General features: G+C 48.5%; 1 protein-coding gene across 1 annotated transcript; it reads right to left on the bottom strand.

Annotated features, from left to right (window-relative positions):
• Positions 1-5174: 5174 nt before the first annotated feature.
• On the bottom strand, positions 5175-15138 carry PSMD2 (proteasome 26S subunit ubiquitin receptor, non-ATPase 2). The gene is made up of 21 exons (XM_004038128.5): positions 14835-15138; positions 14329-14385; positions 13792-13956; positions 12569-12690; positions 12156-12380; positions 11698-11856; positions 11403-11547; positions 11164-11224; positions 10765-10911; positions 10482-10588; positions 10157-10284; positions 9840-9927; positions 8294-8456; positions 8069-8170; positions 7729-7874; positions 7391-7474; positions 6700-6868; positions 6517-6611; positions 6209-6335; positions 5660-5778; positions 5175-5519 (listed from the first exon to the last, which is right to left on the bottom strand). Exons 1-21 carry the CDS (start codon positions 14967-14969, stop codon positions 5337-5339), a joined length of 2727 nt encoding a protein of 908 aa, XP_004038176.1. The 5' UTR covers positions 14970-15138; the 3' UTR covers positions 5175-5336.
• Between the last annotated feature and the right edge of the window lie 1390 nt (positions 15139-16528).

Genomic DNA, 16528 nt, shown 5'->3' with positions numbered 1-16528 from the left:
AAAAAAAAAAAGCGGGGCGCGGTGGCTCACACCTTAATCCCAGTACTTTGGGAGGCCGAGGTGGGCGGATCACGAGGTCAAGAGATCGAGACCATCCTGGCCAACATGGTGAAACCCCGTCTTTACTAAAAATACAAAAATTAGCCGGGCGTGGTGGCGCACCGGTAGTCCCAGCTACTTGGGAGGCTGAGGCAGGAGAATTGTTTGAGCCCGGGAGACAGAGGTTGCAGTGAGCGGAGATTGTGCCACTGCACTCTAGCCTAGCCTGGCGACAGGGCGAGACTCCATCTCAAAAAAAAAAAAAAAAAAAGAAATTAAAGACTCCGTCCTGCCTAAGTAAATCGTGATACAATACGAATTATGCAGGCTTTGAAAATAATTTAGATTAGGTCATTGAAAGGCCAATAACAAAGGAAATTAAAAGGAAAGAAACATTCTAATTAGGCAAGTAGTATGAGATTTGTAGTTTAAAAAGATCGTGGGCCGGGCGCAGTGGCTCACGCCTGTAATCCCAGCACTTTGGGAGGCCGAGGCGGGCGGATCACGGGGTCAGGAAATCTAGACCATCCTGGCCAACATGGTGAAACTCCGTCTCTACTAAAATACAAAAAATTAGCTGGGCCTGGTGGCGCACGCCTGTAGTCCTAGCTACTCGGTAGGCAGAGGCAGAGAATTGCTTGAACCCGGGAGGCGGAGGTTGCAGTGAGCCGAAATTACGCCACTGCACTCTAGCCTGGCGACAGGGTGAGACTCCATCTCAAAAAAAAAAAAAAAGAAAAAGAAAAAAAAGAAATTAAAGACCCAGTACTGCCTAAGTAAATCGTGATACAACACGAATTATGCAGGCTTTGAAAAGAATTTAGATTAGGTCCTTGAAAGGCCTATAACAAAGGAAATTAAAAGGATAGAAACATTCTAACTAGGCAAGTAGTATGAGATTTGTCGTTTAAAAAGATCATGGGCCGGGCGCGGTGGTTCACGCCTGTAATCCCAGCACTTTGGAAGGCCGAGGCGGGCGGATCACGGGGTCAGGGTGGATCACGGGGTCACCATCCTGGCCAACATGGTGAAACCCCCATCTCTACTAAAATACAAAAAATTAGACGGGTCTGGTGGCGTGCGCCTGTAGTCCCAGCCACTCAGGAGGCAGAGGCAGAAAACTGCTTGAACCCGGGAGGCAGAGGTTGCAGTGAGCCGAGATTGCACCACTTCACTCTAGCCTGGATGACAGTGAGACTCTGTCTCAAAAAATAAAAATAAAAATAAAAAATAAAGGCAGGCACGGTGGCTCATGCCTGTAATTCCAGCACTTTGGGAGGCCAAGGCAGGCAGATCACCTGAAGTCAGGGGTTCGAGACCACCCTGGCCAACATGGTGAAACCTCATCTCTACTATAAATAGAAAAATCAGCCAGATGTGGTGGCAAGCACCTGTAGTCCCAGCTAGTGGAGAGGCTAAGGCAGGAGAATCACTTGAACCTGGGAGTTGGAGGCTGCAGTGACCTGAGATCACAACTGCACTCCAGCCTGGGCAACAGAGTGAGACTCTGTTTCAAATAAATAAATAAATAAATAAATGAAATAAAATATAAAAAGAGCAGACACTCCCACGGAGGGGCAAAAGTGTAAGGATGGAAGAATAAGGACAGAAGAGAAGTAATCTTAAAACTGACAGCCGGTCGGGGGCGGTGGCTCACGCCTGTAATCCCAGTATTTTGGGAGGCTGAGGCAGGCGGATCACCTGAGATCGGGAGTTTGAGACCAGCCTGACCAACATGGAGAAACCCCGTCTCTACTAAAAATATACAAAAATTACCAGGCATGGTTGCGCATGCCTATAATCGCAGCTACTCAGGAGGCTGAGGCAGGAGAATTGCTTGAACCCGGGAGGTGGAGCTTGCGGTGAGCTGAGATCCTGCCATTGCACTCCAGCCTGGGCAACATGAGCAAAACTCCGTCTCAAAAAAAAAAAAGAAAAAGAAAAAGCTGACAGAGGCCAGAAGGGACCATCATCTACAGCCAAATCCACAGGTCAGATAGCTTGAGTTTTCATCCAAACTCTGATACTTATTACCTGGCCAGAATTTGTTAACTTTCCCTACTCAATCAAGTCCCCCAAATATATTGTTGCTTATGTAATAGATGGTGCCTAACCTGAAAATCTGGGATTCATCCTATATTCCTTCTCCATCCACACACTACATCTAATCAGACACCAGGTCTTACTGGTATTTGGATCAAAATCAAGTCCTATGGATCTTATCTTTTAAAAAATAACTATTCTACCCTTCCCTATGTCCCCATTTCAACTGACTTAGTTCAAGCATTCATTTTCCTTGCCTGCTCTCCTGTCCTCCAGGGTTAGCTTTCTCACCCAGATAGCTGATCATATCACTTTTCTGCTCTCATTCAGTGGGCCCCATTGAAAGATACTGTCAAATTCTTAGCACAACAAAGCTCTTGTAAACCTAGTCTGAGCCTGAATTTCCAGCTGTATCTCCTACCACCCTTTTCCCTGGCCCCTATACATTTAGCCAAACCAAATTATCTGTAAGTTTCTGAAAATAGCTTTTCCTCCTTCTTGCCTTTGCTACTCCCTTAGCTATATTCTGCCCTCTTTTCCTCTGTACAGACTTATCTTCCTCTAAGGATATAAGCTTCCTCAAAGTCCCCCCTGATTGCCCCAGGCACTTAGGCCCCATCTCAGTGATACCAGGGTACCTTGTTCACACCCTGGTAAGTATCGATCACAGTTGTTTTCATCATTTCATTAAACTTTTTGAGCATAGGGTTTTTTTTCTGTATTTGCATCCCCATAAATTAGACGAATGTCTGATGCAGAGTAAGGCTCCACTGCTATTCACTGATGAATGAAGAACTAAAGGTGAAAGGTTAAAAGCCACTGTGAAACTGTCTTATTCTAAAGCACAATCACCTAAATCACAATTTGGGAGAGAATTATTCTTTTTAGTTTACAAATCACTTTTTATTCTAACATCACCACCACTGGAAATCAGGTAAGGCAACTACTATATCCACATTATATAATAACAGAGGCTCATCACATCACACATGCTAACTTGAAGATTATGGCAGGAACCATAAAGGGGCTCAACAGGGATTCCTTAATCCTGTTTCAACCTTTTTATACAGGCTGCCAAGATGACTCAATCCAAAATTGCTGATGTCTCATGCCTGTAACCCCAGCTACCTGAGAGGCTGATGTGGGAGAATCACTTAAGCCTAGAAGTTCAAGGCTGCAGTGAGCCATGATCATGCCACTGCACTCCAGCCTGGGCCACAAAGTGAGACTTTGTCTCTAAAAAAATTTAGTAGTAAAATAACTGGGCCAGGCACGGTGGCTCACACCTGTAATCCCAGCACTTTGGGAGGCCGAGGCAGGTGGATCACAAGGTCAGATCGAGACCATCCTGGCCAACATGGTGAAACCCCGTCTCTACTAAAAATACAAAAATTAGCAGAGCATGGTGGCGCATGCCTGTAGTCCCAGCTACTCAGGAGGCTGAGGCAGACAGTCTCTTGAACCCCAGACGCAGAGTGAGCCGAGATCACACCACTGCACTCCAGCCTGGGTGACAGAGCAAGACTCTGTCTCAAAATAAATAAATAAATAAATAAATAGCCAGGCACACTGGCTCATGCCTGTGATCCCAGCACTTTGGCAGCTGAGGTGGAAGGATCCCTTGAGGCCAAGAGATTGAGACCAGTGTGGGCAACACAGCAAAACCTCCACCTCTACAAAAATAAAAGTAGGCCAGCTGTGGTGGCTCATGCCTATAGTCCTAGTTACTACTTGGGAGGCTGAGTCAGGAGGATCACTTGAGTCCAGGAGTTTGAGGCTATGCAGTGTGCCACTGCACTCCAGACTGAGTGATAAGAGTGAGACCATTTCAAAAAAAAAGCCAGAAGTGGTGGGACACACCTGTAGCCCTACCTTACCTGCTTGGGAGGCTGAGGGTCAAGCCTTCTTGAATCCACTTTCTACAAGGACATCCTAGAAGTAGATGTTAACATGATCAAATTCCTCATAGCAGCCTCCCAAGAGGGACAGATGGTTGCGGGAGGTAAAGATGTCCCTTTCATTCAGTAGCACGGAAGTCAAGTTAGAAAAGTATGAGGCTGCCCACTCTTGGGCATCCTTAGCCCAAGGTCAGAAGACGATAGGCTTGAAGAGGGTGTATTGGTGGTGGAGGGTGAGTGTGGGGGGTTATTTACAGGATCCACAAACCCCCTGAAGTTATTTGGAAGAGTTTGTGTAAAAATTTGTCTATTTGCGTCTCCTAGGAAGAAGATCCACTGGCTGGGCACGGTGGCTCACACCTGTAATCCCAGCACTTTGGGAGGCCGAGGCAGGTGGATCATCTGAGGTCAGGAGTTCGAGACCATCCTGGCCAACATGGTCAAACCCCGTCTATTAAAAATACAAAAATTTGCCGGGTGCAGTGGCTCACTCCTATAATCCCAGCACTTTGGGAGGTTGAGGCAGGCAGATCACAAGTTCAGGAGATCGAGACCATCCTGGCTAACATGGTGAAACCCCGTCTCTACTAAAAATATGAAAAATTAGCCAGGCGTGGTGGCAGGTGCCTGTAATCCCAGCTACTCGGGAGGCTGAGGTAGGAGAATGGTGTGAACCCGGGAGGTGGAGCTTGCAGTGAGCCAAGATTGCGCCACTGCACTCCAGCCTGGATGACACAGCGAGACTCCATCTCAAAAAAACAAAAACAAAAAACAAAAATTAGCCAGGCGTGGTGGCAGGCACCTGCAGTCCCAGCTACTTGGGAGGCTGAGGCAGGAGAATGGCGTGAACCCGGAAGGCAGGCGTTGCAGTGAGCCGAGACTGCCTCACTGCACTCCAGCCTGGGGGACACAGCGAGACTCTGTCTCAAACAAAACAAAACAAAACAAAACAAAAAGAAGATCCATTACATTTATTGGCTTCTCAAGGGTTCTAAGAAAATGCAAACAGAAGATGATTAGAAAGGAGGGGCTTAGTTTTTTCCACCCAGGGGAGGGAAGGGGCTCAGTTCTTTCCATCCAGGGCAGTGCTGCTAATCTAGACTCAGAGTTGCTCCTAATAATGCCCTCTCACTTCCATTCCTTACTCTAGTTTAGACTCCAGCCATGACACCCCAGAAAACAGACACAGAGAGACCCTGGGGATAAAGGTCTTTATTGAACAACCTTATCTCACTCAGTAACAAAAGAGCAGGAGGCGACAATTCCCCCAGAAGTCTGCAGCTGTGTCCACCCTTGGCAGCAGGATGCATGGCCCGCTGATAACATCAGCTGCAGTTCAGAGCCCCTGGTGGTCACTTAGAGATCATAATTGGGGTTCTTCCGAAGGATAACAAAACCTTCCAGAATGGGGGTAACAGGAAGAAACTCCTCAGTGGCCAATTCTGCCCGTTCCCCGTGGGCCAACAACACTGGGGTTGTATGCGTCTGGAACCCTGTGATAGTCTTTGGCTTGCCAGCCTGGCCCACCACATCCACTGCCTGTAGGGTAAGAAAATTGAAAAGAAAGATGGAAAAGTAGCAACAACCCACCGCCCACGCCAGTTTCAGCAAAGCAAGTATATGTACATTCTCCAGTTTGGGAATACAGCCTGAGCCCTCCCCTCTACTCAACCTCTCACCTGGCCCACACGGACAGACACTGGCAATGGCCGCAGCTCCTCATCAAACGTAACCAGCATTCGGGGCTGCATGGCAGCCACCAGCCCATACAATACATAGTGTGATTTGCCTAGAATAACTGAGGGAAGCAGACAGGACAAAAAGTTAAGAGACAAAAGGACAGGCCTGGCCAGAAACATTGAGAGCCCACCTCAGCGCTGACCCTTTAACCCGTCAGTCATACGACTGAATCCACACTCCTCCCCTCATACACCCTACTACGAACCAGAGATGCCCCCACCTCACTTTGCTTACAGCCCTTAGACTTGAAAATCGCATTTCCCCAGTGACTTAGGAGCAGACGCTGGGCACATCACCCTCAAATCTCTTTGGGCCAGATCAAAAGTGTGGGTGATGAAAGTCTCATGTCACAGGCCCAAAGAACCTCAGGAACCTAGAGTGACACAGAGCTAAATTGGGGTCTTGAACCTAAATTATCAAAGTGGCCCTGGAAAGGGTGGAGTCAGAGCCCTACATGCTGTGATATAAAATTTCCGACAGGAACTCACTGTTTCGAACATCCAGGAAAGAGACAAGCACAGTGAGCAGTCCAGCCACGGCCACTTGACTCATAAGCTGCCGGTCGCTGTGGTAGGGGCAGAGGGTAAGGGTACCCTTCCCTAAATGTGTCAGGCCCTGAAAAAAACAGAGGGAAGCAGAGGTGAGCAGTTACCACTGAGGAGACATCGCCTAACCCAGCCAAACAGAAATCTCCCACTTGGTCACATCTTTCCTCCTGGGCCAACACTCCACGTTCCTCCTTCCATCACCACAGATACTTCCCCGGCACGCTCTGTGGAGGAGTTCTATTCTTTACCTGTGCCAAGCGCACCATGAAGAGGTTGTTTGGGTCCTTGGCATGATATTGAGCTAACTGGCGCAGCATTGCAGCCAGACGGGCATTATTGGTACCTGGAAATGTTAAGCATTACAGAAGTGAAAAAAGGGGCTTCAAATCTTCCCCCAATCTGTTTATGATCTTCTTCTGCCTGATACTCACCACTGCCCACCATGCCCATGGCAAAAATGGAGTTATAGGAAACTTCTGGATCAGCATCATGAGAGAATTTGCTTAGGGTATCCAGGATGTTGAGTCGTGGATTTGAAACAGAGATGAGGGCCAGTGCTAAAGGTACAGCCCTCCGGAGTGTAGGCTCCCCATATCTCAGCTGATGATCCAAGAAAATACAACAGTAAGGGGGAATGCAGTAAAAACAAGTTCCATTACAGGAGTGGACTGATGGGTAAAAGGGGGCCTTAACTTCTGTAGAAAAGGCACAGCAGGCTGGGCATGGTGGCTCACGCCTGTAATCCCAGCACTTTGGGAGGCCAAGGCAGGTGGATCATGAGGTCAAGAGATAGAGACCATCCTGGTCAACATGGTAAAACCCTGTCTCTACTAAAAATACAAAAATTAGCTGGGCATGGTGGCACGTGCCTGTAGTCCCTGCTACTTGTGAGGCTGAGGCAGGAGAATCACCTGAACCCGGGAGGCAGAGGTTGCAGTGGGCCAAGACTGTGCCATTGCACTCTAGAGCAAAACTCTGCTTCAAAAAAGAAAAGAAAAAAGAAAGAAAAGGCACAGCAAAAAGACCAGCTCTCCACCAAGAAAACCCATCAGAAAAATCTTCCCTGGGGAACCCCAGGCCATCAAAACCAGTATATTCCAATTTTCTTCATGCTATACTCACCAAGTGGCCAAAGGTTCGTAATGCCATCTCTGCACCAATCTCCTCCCCCATAGCAATAAGGGCAATCCCCAGAACAGCCACTCCCTGCAATTGAAGAGAGAGCAGAACCCACTAAGCTCAAGGAATAAAAAACAGTCACCCTTGACTCAAGTCCCATCTGAAAATAAAAAGCCATCCTGTGGGGAACACCTTTACCCCTTACATACAGAACCCAGTCTCACGCTATTTCAATACATGGCAATACCCAGAGAGGCCCTAAAGCAAAAACCAAACCCAGCTCCCCTATATGCTTATCTCTTCTCACAGCCTCTCTGCAAGTGCCCAGCTGCCCATATAACCTGATGTGCTCCCATGTCAGCAGGGGCTTCCTTCTTGTCCTTGTCCTTCTTTTCCTTCTTGTCTTTGTCTTCCTCCTTCTCTTTGGAGTCAAAGTGTTCGCTACAAATGTGGAGCAGCTGCTGCACCTTCAGCACATTCCCAGAGCCTGCGTCAGGGTGGTGAGGGAGAATGGACAGAAATGAGAAGTTACCAAGGAAAAGCTTTGGAAAACAGGAGAAGTCTAAAGAATCTAGAGCAGATCAGAATGAAGGAGAAAGGAGAAACAACCTGAAAATAAGGACCAAGAAAGAAGTGAGGAGTCACTGGGGAAGCACAAGACAGACTCATAAAGACACAGACCTGCATATGCACACACATCCACCAGTGTGTTGGCAAAACTGCGGAATGGCTCTGACACAACCTCCAGTGCAGCCAGGATTGCCTCGATGGCCTCACCCTTCCCTACAGGACAGATTCAAGGGGTCAGAGGATACTTGCCTCCATCCAGCACAGCCTGACACATAAACCCTCCCTGTTGTATCCAGTTACTGTCAGCTCTTTGCCCAAATAGAAACATCCCCTCACCCAGGTGGTTGAGACCCAGTCCAAGAGGAAGCCAACGAGCATAAGTATCCTTGAGCTCAGTCTCTGACTTCTCCATGATGGTCTGAAGGATAGTGGAAGTTACATCTCCATTGCAGGACCCTACTGCTATCATTCCACAGGCTAAAGCTGTCACACCTGCCACCTAGAGGTAGGAAAATCAGTATTACACAGAGTAAGTTATTAAAATATTTATGTCTTGATTCAAGATAGCCTATTCCTACAGTCCACTGCAAGATATTCTCCCTAATAACATTAGTTCATAATATCAAGATAACAATAGTAGTCATTATTCATTGAGTATATACTATATGCCAGCCACTAGGCCAACTGTTTTACGTACTATTGACATTTAACCCTTGTGACAGCCCCAAGGTCACAGATCCTGAGGTTATCCCCGCACTGGTTTTTTTTTTTTTTTTTTTTTTTTTTTGAGACAGAGTCTCGCTCTATCGCTAGGCTGGAGTGCAGTGTCGCGATTTTGGCTCACCACAACCTCCACCTCCTGGGTTCGAGCGATTCTCCTGCCTCAGCCTCCCAAGTAGCTGGGACTATAGGTGCGCGCCACCACGCCCAGCTAATTTTTGTATTTTTAATAGAGACGGGGTTTCACCATGTTGGCCAGGATGGTCTTGATCTCTTGACCTCATGATCCACCCACCTCGGCCTCCCAAAGTGCTGGGATTACAGGCGTGAGCGCCTGGCTGTTATCCCCTTTTATGGATGAGAAAAATATGGCCTAAAGAGATTGAATTACTTGTTCAGGATCACACTGCTTATAAGCAGAGGTGGCAAGATTTGAACTCAAGTCTTTCTGACTCTAAACCTATGCCACTAGCCACCATGCTGTATTTATCCATTAATGACTCTACACAAGTACGAACATTTAAGGCTGACTAATGACTACAATACTAAGGAGAATCATCAACCCCAGGCTGTGTTAAGTTACACTTCACTCTAGTCCAAGTAGTTTCTCAGAGATTCCAAGGGACAGAACTCAACACTAAAATGTTAACTTTTTTTTTCTTTTAAAGACAGGGTCTCACTCTGTAACCCAGACTGGAGTGCAGTGGCACGATCTCAGCTCACTGCAACCTCCACCTCTGGGTTCAAGCAATTCTCCCACCTCAGCTTCCCTAGTAGCTGAGACTACAGGCGAGCACCACCACACCCGGCTAATTTTTCTGTTTATTTTTGGTAGAGATGGGGTTTCACAATCTTGCCCAGGTTGGTCTCGAACTCCTGGGCTCAAGTGATCCGCCCACTGCAGCCTCCCAAAGTGCTGGGATTATAGGCACGAGCCACCGTGCCAGGCCTAAAATGTTAACTCTTTAGGCTTAAAACCACCAGAGGCTTAGAATCCCAGATCAAGGGGTTTCACTGAGGTGACGCCCCTCAATACACACCAACAGGCATGTACATGTATGCACACATGCACACACTTACTTCTTTTTCATTATTTATCACAGAAAGTAGGACTCAAAGCACCTTCCCTACTTACTCTAAATGCTCAATAGCCTCTACTCACCTCCATGCTGGACTTTGAATCTCCCATCACAGGCAGCAGCAGTGTTAGGACATCTTCACGATTTGAGCCAGCATAGGCCAAGCCTAGCCTGCAAAAGCCATGGAGAGGCGGTCCCCAACACATACCCAAGGATGCAGCAAGAAAAGAACAAAAGGAGAATCGGTCATTCATTCACCATTTCAACAAACATTCACGAAGAGCCAGATACCCAATAGGCACAATGGTAGCCCTTGGCAATATGGGTGAAAAGGGCCCAGTTCCTGTTCTCCAGAGTGTACAGGCTGAGCACTACCAGAAAGACAAGTGAGGAACCTTACCCAAAGATGGAACCAAGTCTCATGGTGTTGCTGTTGTGGAGAACATAGTCTGAGAGCAGTGCCAGAGCAGGGTCACACTCATTCCGGACCCCAGAGTTCACTATGCCACAGGCAAGAAGAGCTCCTGACTACAAAGAGCAAACAGATTCTTCACTCAGGATACTCTACCTTCCTCACCACAAAGGACGCAACATGGGCCTCACTGCAGCACCCTCATTAACTAGAGTTAAAAACTGGGCAGACCTCATCAGTGAAAGAGAGGCACTGCTAGGCACTAGAATATGGAATGGGGAAGTCCCCATGAGCAGGCTGTATGCAGACCAACCTTAATGTAGTCCTCAGAGGAGTACAGGTACTTGTCAATCTGGGTGAGGCCACCATCCACATCCCACAGCAGAATCATCCCAAGAGATGCAGCTGCACTCAACATTCCTGTACCAGGGAAGAATCTATTAGTCTTAAAATGGCCCTATCCTGAGGATCCTGTTATTATAAAGAGCTCTCCAAAGAACTGCACGGTGGATCCCTTGTCAGATAATGTATGACTCCAAGAAGACAAAAGAAGTGATCAAAGCAAAACAAAAGACAAAGCAGGAACAGAATTATACCGTGGTCCTTGTTCTTGTAAAGCCATTTGTTGCCATCATCTGTTAGCAGCTTGTCTTGGCCAAAAGCTGCATTCACAAAGCCATTCACAAAAGAGGAGGCCAGGTTCATGCGGGCAGAGTCCACCTGAGAGCCACTGCCCCCAAACCCTGCAACAGGAGGGAGAGGAAAAGTAAGGAAAGGTTTCAGGTAGGACAGGAAAGAAACACAGCATGGCAACTGGTCTCTGGTTCTGAGCTAGTCCCTTAGTATCCTCTACCTATACCCCCAAGCAGTGACCTGAAAAAGATTAATGAGGATTCTGAGCTCGATAGGATAAGCATGTTGGCCAAGCCATCACTCCCAATACAAGGGGCATACCTACAATCCCCCAAATCCCATACACAGAGAGGGCTACTCACTGTTGTTCTCTAGGTGGGTTTTGTAGATGTCATCAGGCACCTTGGGCTCCATGATGTCCAGCTGAAGAGAAGTCAGAGGGTCACAATTGCTTCCCTAGAACTCCCCCAGCTGTCCCTTCTGCTATCCCACTGAATGGCAATTCTAATCAAGGAGAGTCTAGTCAGAGGTAGAGTCAGGGAGGTGAAATGGCAGGTAGAATTATGACGAAAAGGCCTTGATGAAAAAAGGGCAGTCTTACCTCCCGAGCTAAGGCCAAGAAGTTGCTGTTGAGCTGTACATTGGACATGATCTCTGTCAGGTCCTCATACTCCTCGACATCTTCACTCAGCTCCAGGAACACCCCATGCCGGCCTAGCATGAATGCCATCTGTTTCTGTACTACCCTGTGGAGAGAGCCCGTACATCTGCTCATCACTGTCCACTAAGGGCACAGGAAAACCCCTCAAGCCCTAACCAGAAACTACAGGTCCCAGCTCTTTATGCAAGTGTCCTATTCGTAAGCTTATCTCTTTGCCAGCTTCTTCCCTACATACACATCCTTGCAGGAGGTGAAGATGTCTTCTACCAACTCCATGTCATTGAGCATCAATGCCAATCTCAGAGCTTCAGGGAAGCGGCTAAACTTCCGGAACACACCCAGGGCACAACGCAGTAGGGCTGAGTTCTCAGGCTCAGGCACGTAATTCACACAACTACAAAAGTAAAAGTAACAAAGAATTCAGAAAGTCCCAGGCACTCATTTTCCCCATTGAATTCACTTACCCAAAATAAATAATAAATATCTACTATATACACCAGGCACTGTGCTAGATGTTAGAACTACTAAGAAGACACAAAGTCTCTGTCCTCAAGAAACTCACACACATCAACAGATTAACTACAGCGTGATGCTATGCTTGAGCAAATGCTCTGGGAAAATAGAGGAGGCGCAATTGAGAGAGAGGTGCTGAGGAGGGCATGCCTGCCACCCTTCCCTACCATGTTCACTCACCTGGTGAGATAAAGGCAGACCTTTGCATATGCATTTTCATCAATGTCCTTCTCCAGCATGTCCACCTGCTCAATTTCCATAAGCAGGTCGCAAGCCTCATGCTCTGCATTGTGGGCCATGTTATAGGGGACGATTTCCTTCACCAGAGTGAGCAGAGGCTCCCGCTGGACCTTCTCTGCGTCATCCAGCTCCTGCCACTCCTTAGCCACTTCTCCTGCCAGATGCCTACAGATAGTCCCAGACGATTAAGAGAGCACAGCTTCAGGGGAAGCACTTCTCTGTGGGTCAAGGAATCCAGCATCTGGGAAATTCAATACACTGATGCTCCAAGACAGATTGTACTCCACAAGAGAATTCTGAATTATCTCAGAGCCTCAGAGCCCCCTTCGGATTCCCAAGAAGAAAGATCTTACCTGACATACTCGTGACCCCATGATGCCAATTCCTCCTGGGAGCCCACTAGCCGATACTTGAGGCACTCGCGCTCCCCACTCATGGTCATGGCCAAAACGGAGATGATGTCAGCAGCAAAACACTACAAAGAAAAGAGTTCTTTGAAGTCAAACCCAGCAGTCCAGCATAAAGGGAGCGTGCACTGTGGAATCAAGATCATTGTCTCTGAAACTGAACTAACTGCATACCAATCTCTGTACTAGAAATTTAACATGTTATCTAAGCTAAACCTCACAAAAACCAAGGTTGGTGTTGTTGCTATCTCCTTTTTTTTTTTTTTTTTTTTGAGACTCAGTTTCACTCTTGCTGCCCAGGCTGGAGTGCAATGGTGTGCTCTCGGCTCACTGCAACCTCTGCCTCCAGGGTTCAAGCGATTCTCCTGCCTCAGCTTCCTAAGTAGCTGGGATTACAGGCGCCCACCACCACACCCAGCTAATTTTTTTTTTTTTTTTTAATTTTTAGTAGAGACGGGGTTTCACCATGTTGGCCAGGCTGGTCTAAAACTCCTGACCTCAGGTGATCCACCCCTCGGCCTCCCAAAGTGCTAGGGTTACAGGTGTGAGCCACCACACCCAGCCACTATCTTCCTTTTAAACTAACACCGCTGAAGGGTGATAAACAAGGGATAAAGTGGAAAAAAATGGACGCTCTCAATTTTACTTTAATTGCAATTATAAACTATTAAAAGGTTTTAAGCAGAAAAGACCCATAACCGAGAAAGATCACAATAGCTGCTACATGAGAGACAGACTGTGTAGGAACAAAGCACAAAAGCAACAACATCAGTTAAGAGGTGCTACAATAACCCATGCAAAAACTGAACATTTCCAGGATTAGGGTTGTACCAGCAGGCAGAGAAGTGACTGAATGTGGAACATATTTTAGAGATAAATGAATGTATATGGGATAGAAGAAAAGAGAAAAATCAAGGTTAAACATACGTTAAAAGTAGACCATGCTAATGAAACCCCAAAGTCCAATACACATGACAGAAACAGTGTCTTCTGAGAAGCTGACCTTCCTTTCAGCTCTTTTGTGGATATTTTGACTGTGATGAACTCTGCTCAAATAGATCAGGGCTTAGGTCTATCAGGTTTCCTGTGACTCACAATGACCCCCCCCCATGGTCTGGGTAAAAAGGAATTCCTAAACTAGGCCTCCACCAGGTTTGAAACAGTTTTACCTTATTCTCCCCAGGGGCCATGTTCTCATAGATTTCCTTCAGTTTGCCATAGTGTGGACGCAGAAATTTGAGAGGCTTGGGCACTGAAGTCATGGAAGTTGTAGAAGAACGAATCTGCCTTCGCAATTCCTCCAGCGCTGGTCGATACAGGGATGTGTCCTTCTCCTGATCAAGAGACGACAGGGCTCAGACAAAAAGGAGTCACACCCCTTCAAGTCATAATACAGAGATATTTAACTTAACAACTCCTCCAAGGAAATGCTGTGTCTTATTCATTCATCTGTGATTCCTCAACTCCCTGCACCCTGCCTGGCACAAAAACAAATGACCCAAGTTAAGAGGTAAGAACTCTGCTTCTCCCACAAGAGAAAGCTGCAAAACTGTACAAATACCCTTTGTAACTCTCCTGCCTCCCAACATCATCATAACACTGACCCTAAAATACAGTCCACCGCACATAGCAGTTGCCTCAAAAAAGAATAAAACAAGTGGGAAAGATCCAAACATGCACCGAATCATGTTAACATCGTGACTCACCCCTAGTCGTTCCACGAGCATCTCCAGTTCATCTTGAAGCTGTTTATCCTCTTCAGACTGGAGGGTTGGGAGAAGCAGCTCATGAAGAGAAGGAATCCCAAAGACGTCCTCCTCCCACTTACCCGGGGCAGGTGAAGAATAAGCCTGCCTCCTTAGGAGGGGCCAGGTGGACAAGGAAACCGAGTGGGAATGGGAAGCCCTGGTGAGAAATCAGCCTGGGTTCTGAATCAGGCTCTACTTGAATGCCACTCTAGGAAACGGAGGTGACAATGACCTGCCCGAGTCCACCTCACGCGGCGGTGGTGAGGGTTGGTGGGGACGGCGGAGGTGACAGCGCGGATCGGAGAATGAGGAGCAGAGAGGCAAGGTGCCGGGAGTCCCGAGGGTCGCCCCAACCGCCCTCTCCCTGGCGCGGTGGGGTAGTTGGGTGTCGGGCCTGAGGCCTGCGGAGCCGCCGTGACTCAGCCCCGCGGCCTCCTTCGCCGACTCTCGGGGTCGCGCCTCACCAGCTCCTGTTCTTTGTCCTTGTCCCCGGCATCCCGCCGCTCCTTGCCGCTCGGCTTCTCGTCCGTGCCGCCGGGGCCCGCCGCTGGAGACTGCTGGGGCTGCACCGGCGCCTTGTCCCGGCCTCCGTCCTCCATCTCCGCCGCCACTGCCGGCCCGCTGCGCGCGCACCTACTCGCACCGCCCTTTTTCCCAGACCGCCTCGCGCGCGTCGGTCGCGGCGCCCCTCCTCCTCCAGAGCCCGCCTGCGACCGGAAACGCCGGGGCGAGCCGGGGCGCTCGGCGACCCACCCACCCCCACGGCCTGAGAGCCCCGCCCTCGGACCCCGCCCTCGGAGGCAGGCGGAGACTACAATTCCCAGCCTCCCCCGCGCTATAGGCGCCCCCGGCCCCCGACCTCTTCGGAGTTTCCTGAAACCCGCGGGACTTGGCCGTGTGGGCTTTGGGTGCGCTCACTGCTGTAGATGGGCGGTCTGCGACCGGAGTTACCGAGTTTTCCTCGGCCACAGGTTTTTCTCATAACGGTGTAAATAGAACCCACAGTGACACTCCAGTTGACTGCGTGGCGCGACAGACAAACTAGATTTCTTGAAGTCCGGGACGCTTGATTGCCGCCTGTATAAAGTCTGTGTAACTGTGTCTAGCCCCACACCGCTGTGGAATATTAACCTCATTTGGTTTTGTTGTTGTTGTTGTTGCTTTTGAGAAGGAGGCTCGCTCTCTCGCCCAGGCTAGAGTGCAGTGGCGCGATCTCGGCTCACTGCAACCTCCGCCTACCAGGTTCAAGTGATTCTCGTGTCTCAACCTCCCGAGTAGCTGGGATTACAGGCGCCCGCCACCACGCCCAGCTAATGTTTGTATTTTTTAGTAGAGACGGGGGTTTCACTATGTTGGCCAGGCTGGTCTCGAACTCCTGACTTCAAGTGATCTGCCCGCCTCAGCCTCCCAAAGAGCTGTAATTACAGGTGTGAACCACCGCTCCCGGCCTATTAACCTCATTTGATATTCCTCCCCAGTTGAAAGAGAGTACTCTGCTATTCCCGTGGCTACCACTTTAAATACTTTGGGGAGCCAGGTGGAGTTGACATCGATCAATAGAGCCCTGTGCTCCCTGCCAAGTTCTGGAGCTAAAAGCAGAACAAGACAAGGTCTTCGTCCTCTATCTTCTTGTCTTTCCCTGTGAAGCCTTAGAGGCGTGTGACTGACGCGCTTACGTCAGGACCGCTTTCGAGTGATTCCATGCACTTCTTACAATCTTTTGAGATTGGTAGGGTTAGGTCCATTTTACAGAGAAGATCATATCAAGTAGTAAAATGAGGATTTATTTTTTATTTTATTTATTTGTTTTGAGATAGTGTTTCTCTCCTGTTGCCCAGGCTGGAGTGCAGTGGCGCAATCTCGGCTCACCACAACCTTCGCCTCCCGGGTGTAAGTGATTCTCCTGCCTCAACCTCCCGAGTAGCTGGAATTACACATGTGCCACCACGCCCGGCTGATTTTTGTATTTTTAGTAGAGACGGGGTTTCTCCATGTTGGTCAGGCTGGTCTCCAACTCCCGACCTCAGGTGATCCGCCCGCCTCGGGCTCCCAAAGTTCTGGGATTACAAGCGTGAGCCACACCGCGCCCGGCGGAATCAAAATTTAAAGCTCAGTTTTTCAGTCTTCAAAGCCCTTGACTGTTTTAGGCAAACCCCGG

Source organism: Gorilla gorilla, chromosome 2, assembly GCF_029281585.2.
Source record: "Gorilla gorilla gorilla isolate KB3781 chromosome 2, NHGRI_mGorGor1-v2.1_pri, whole genome shotgun sequence".
NCBI classification, from domain to species: domain Eukaryota; kingdom Metazoa; phylum Chordata; class Mammalia; order Primates; family Hominidae; genus Gorilla; species Gorilla gorilla.
The sequence above is the reverse complement of the archived record's forward strand: the minus strand, read 5'-3'. Positions and strand labels throughout refer to the sequence as shown.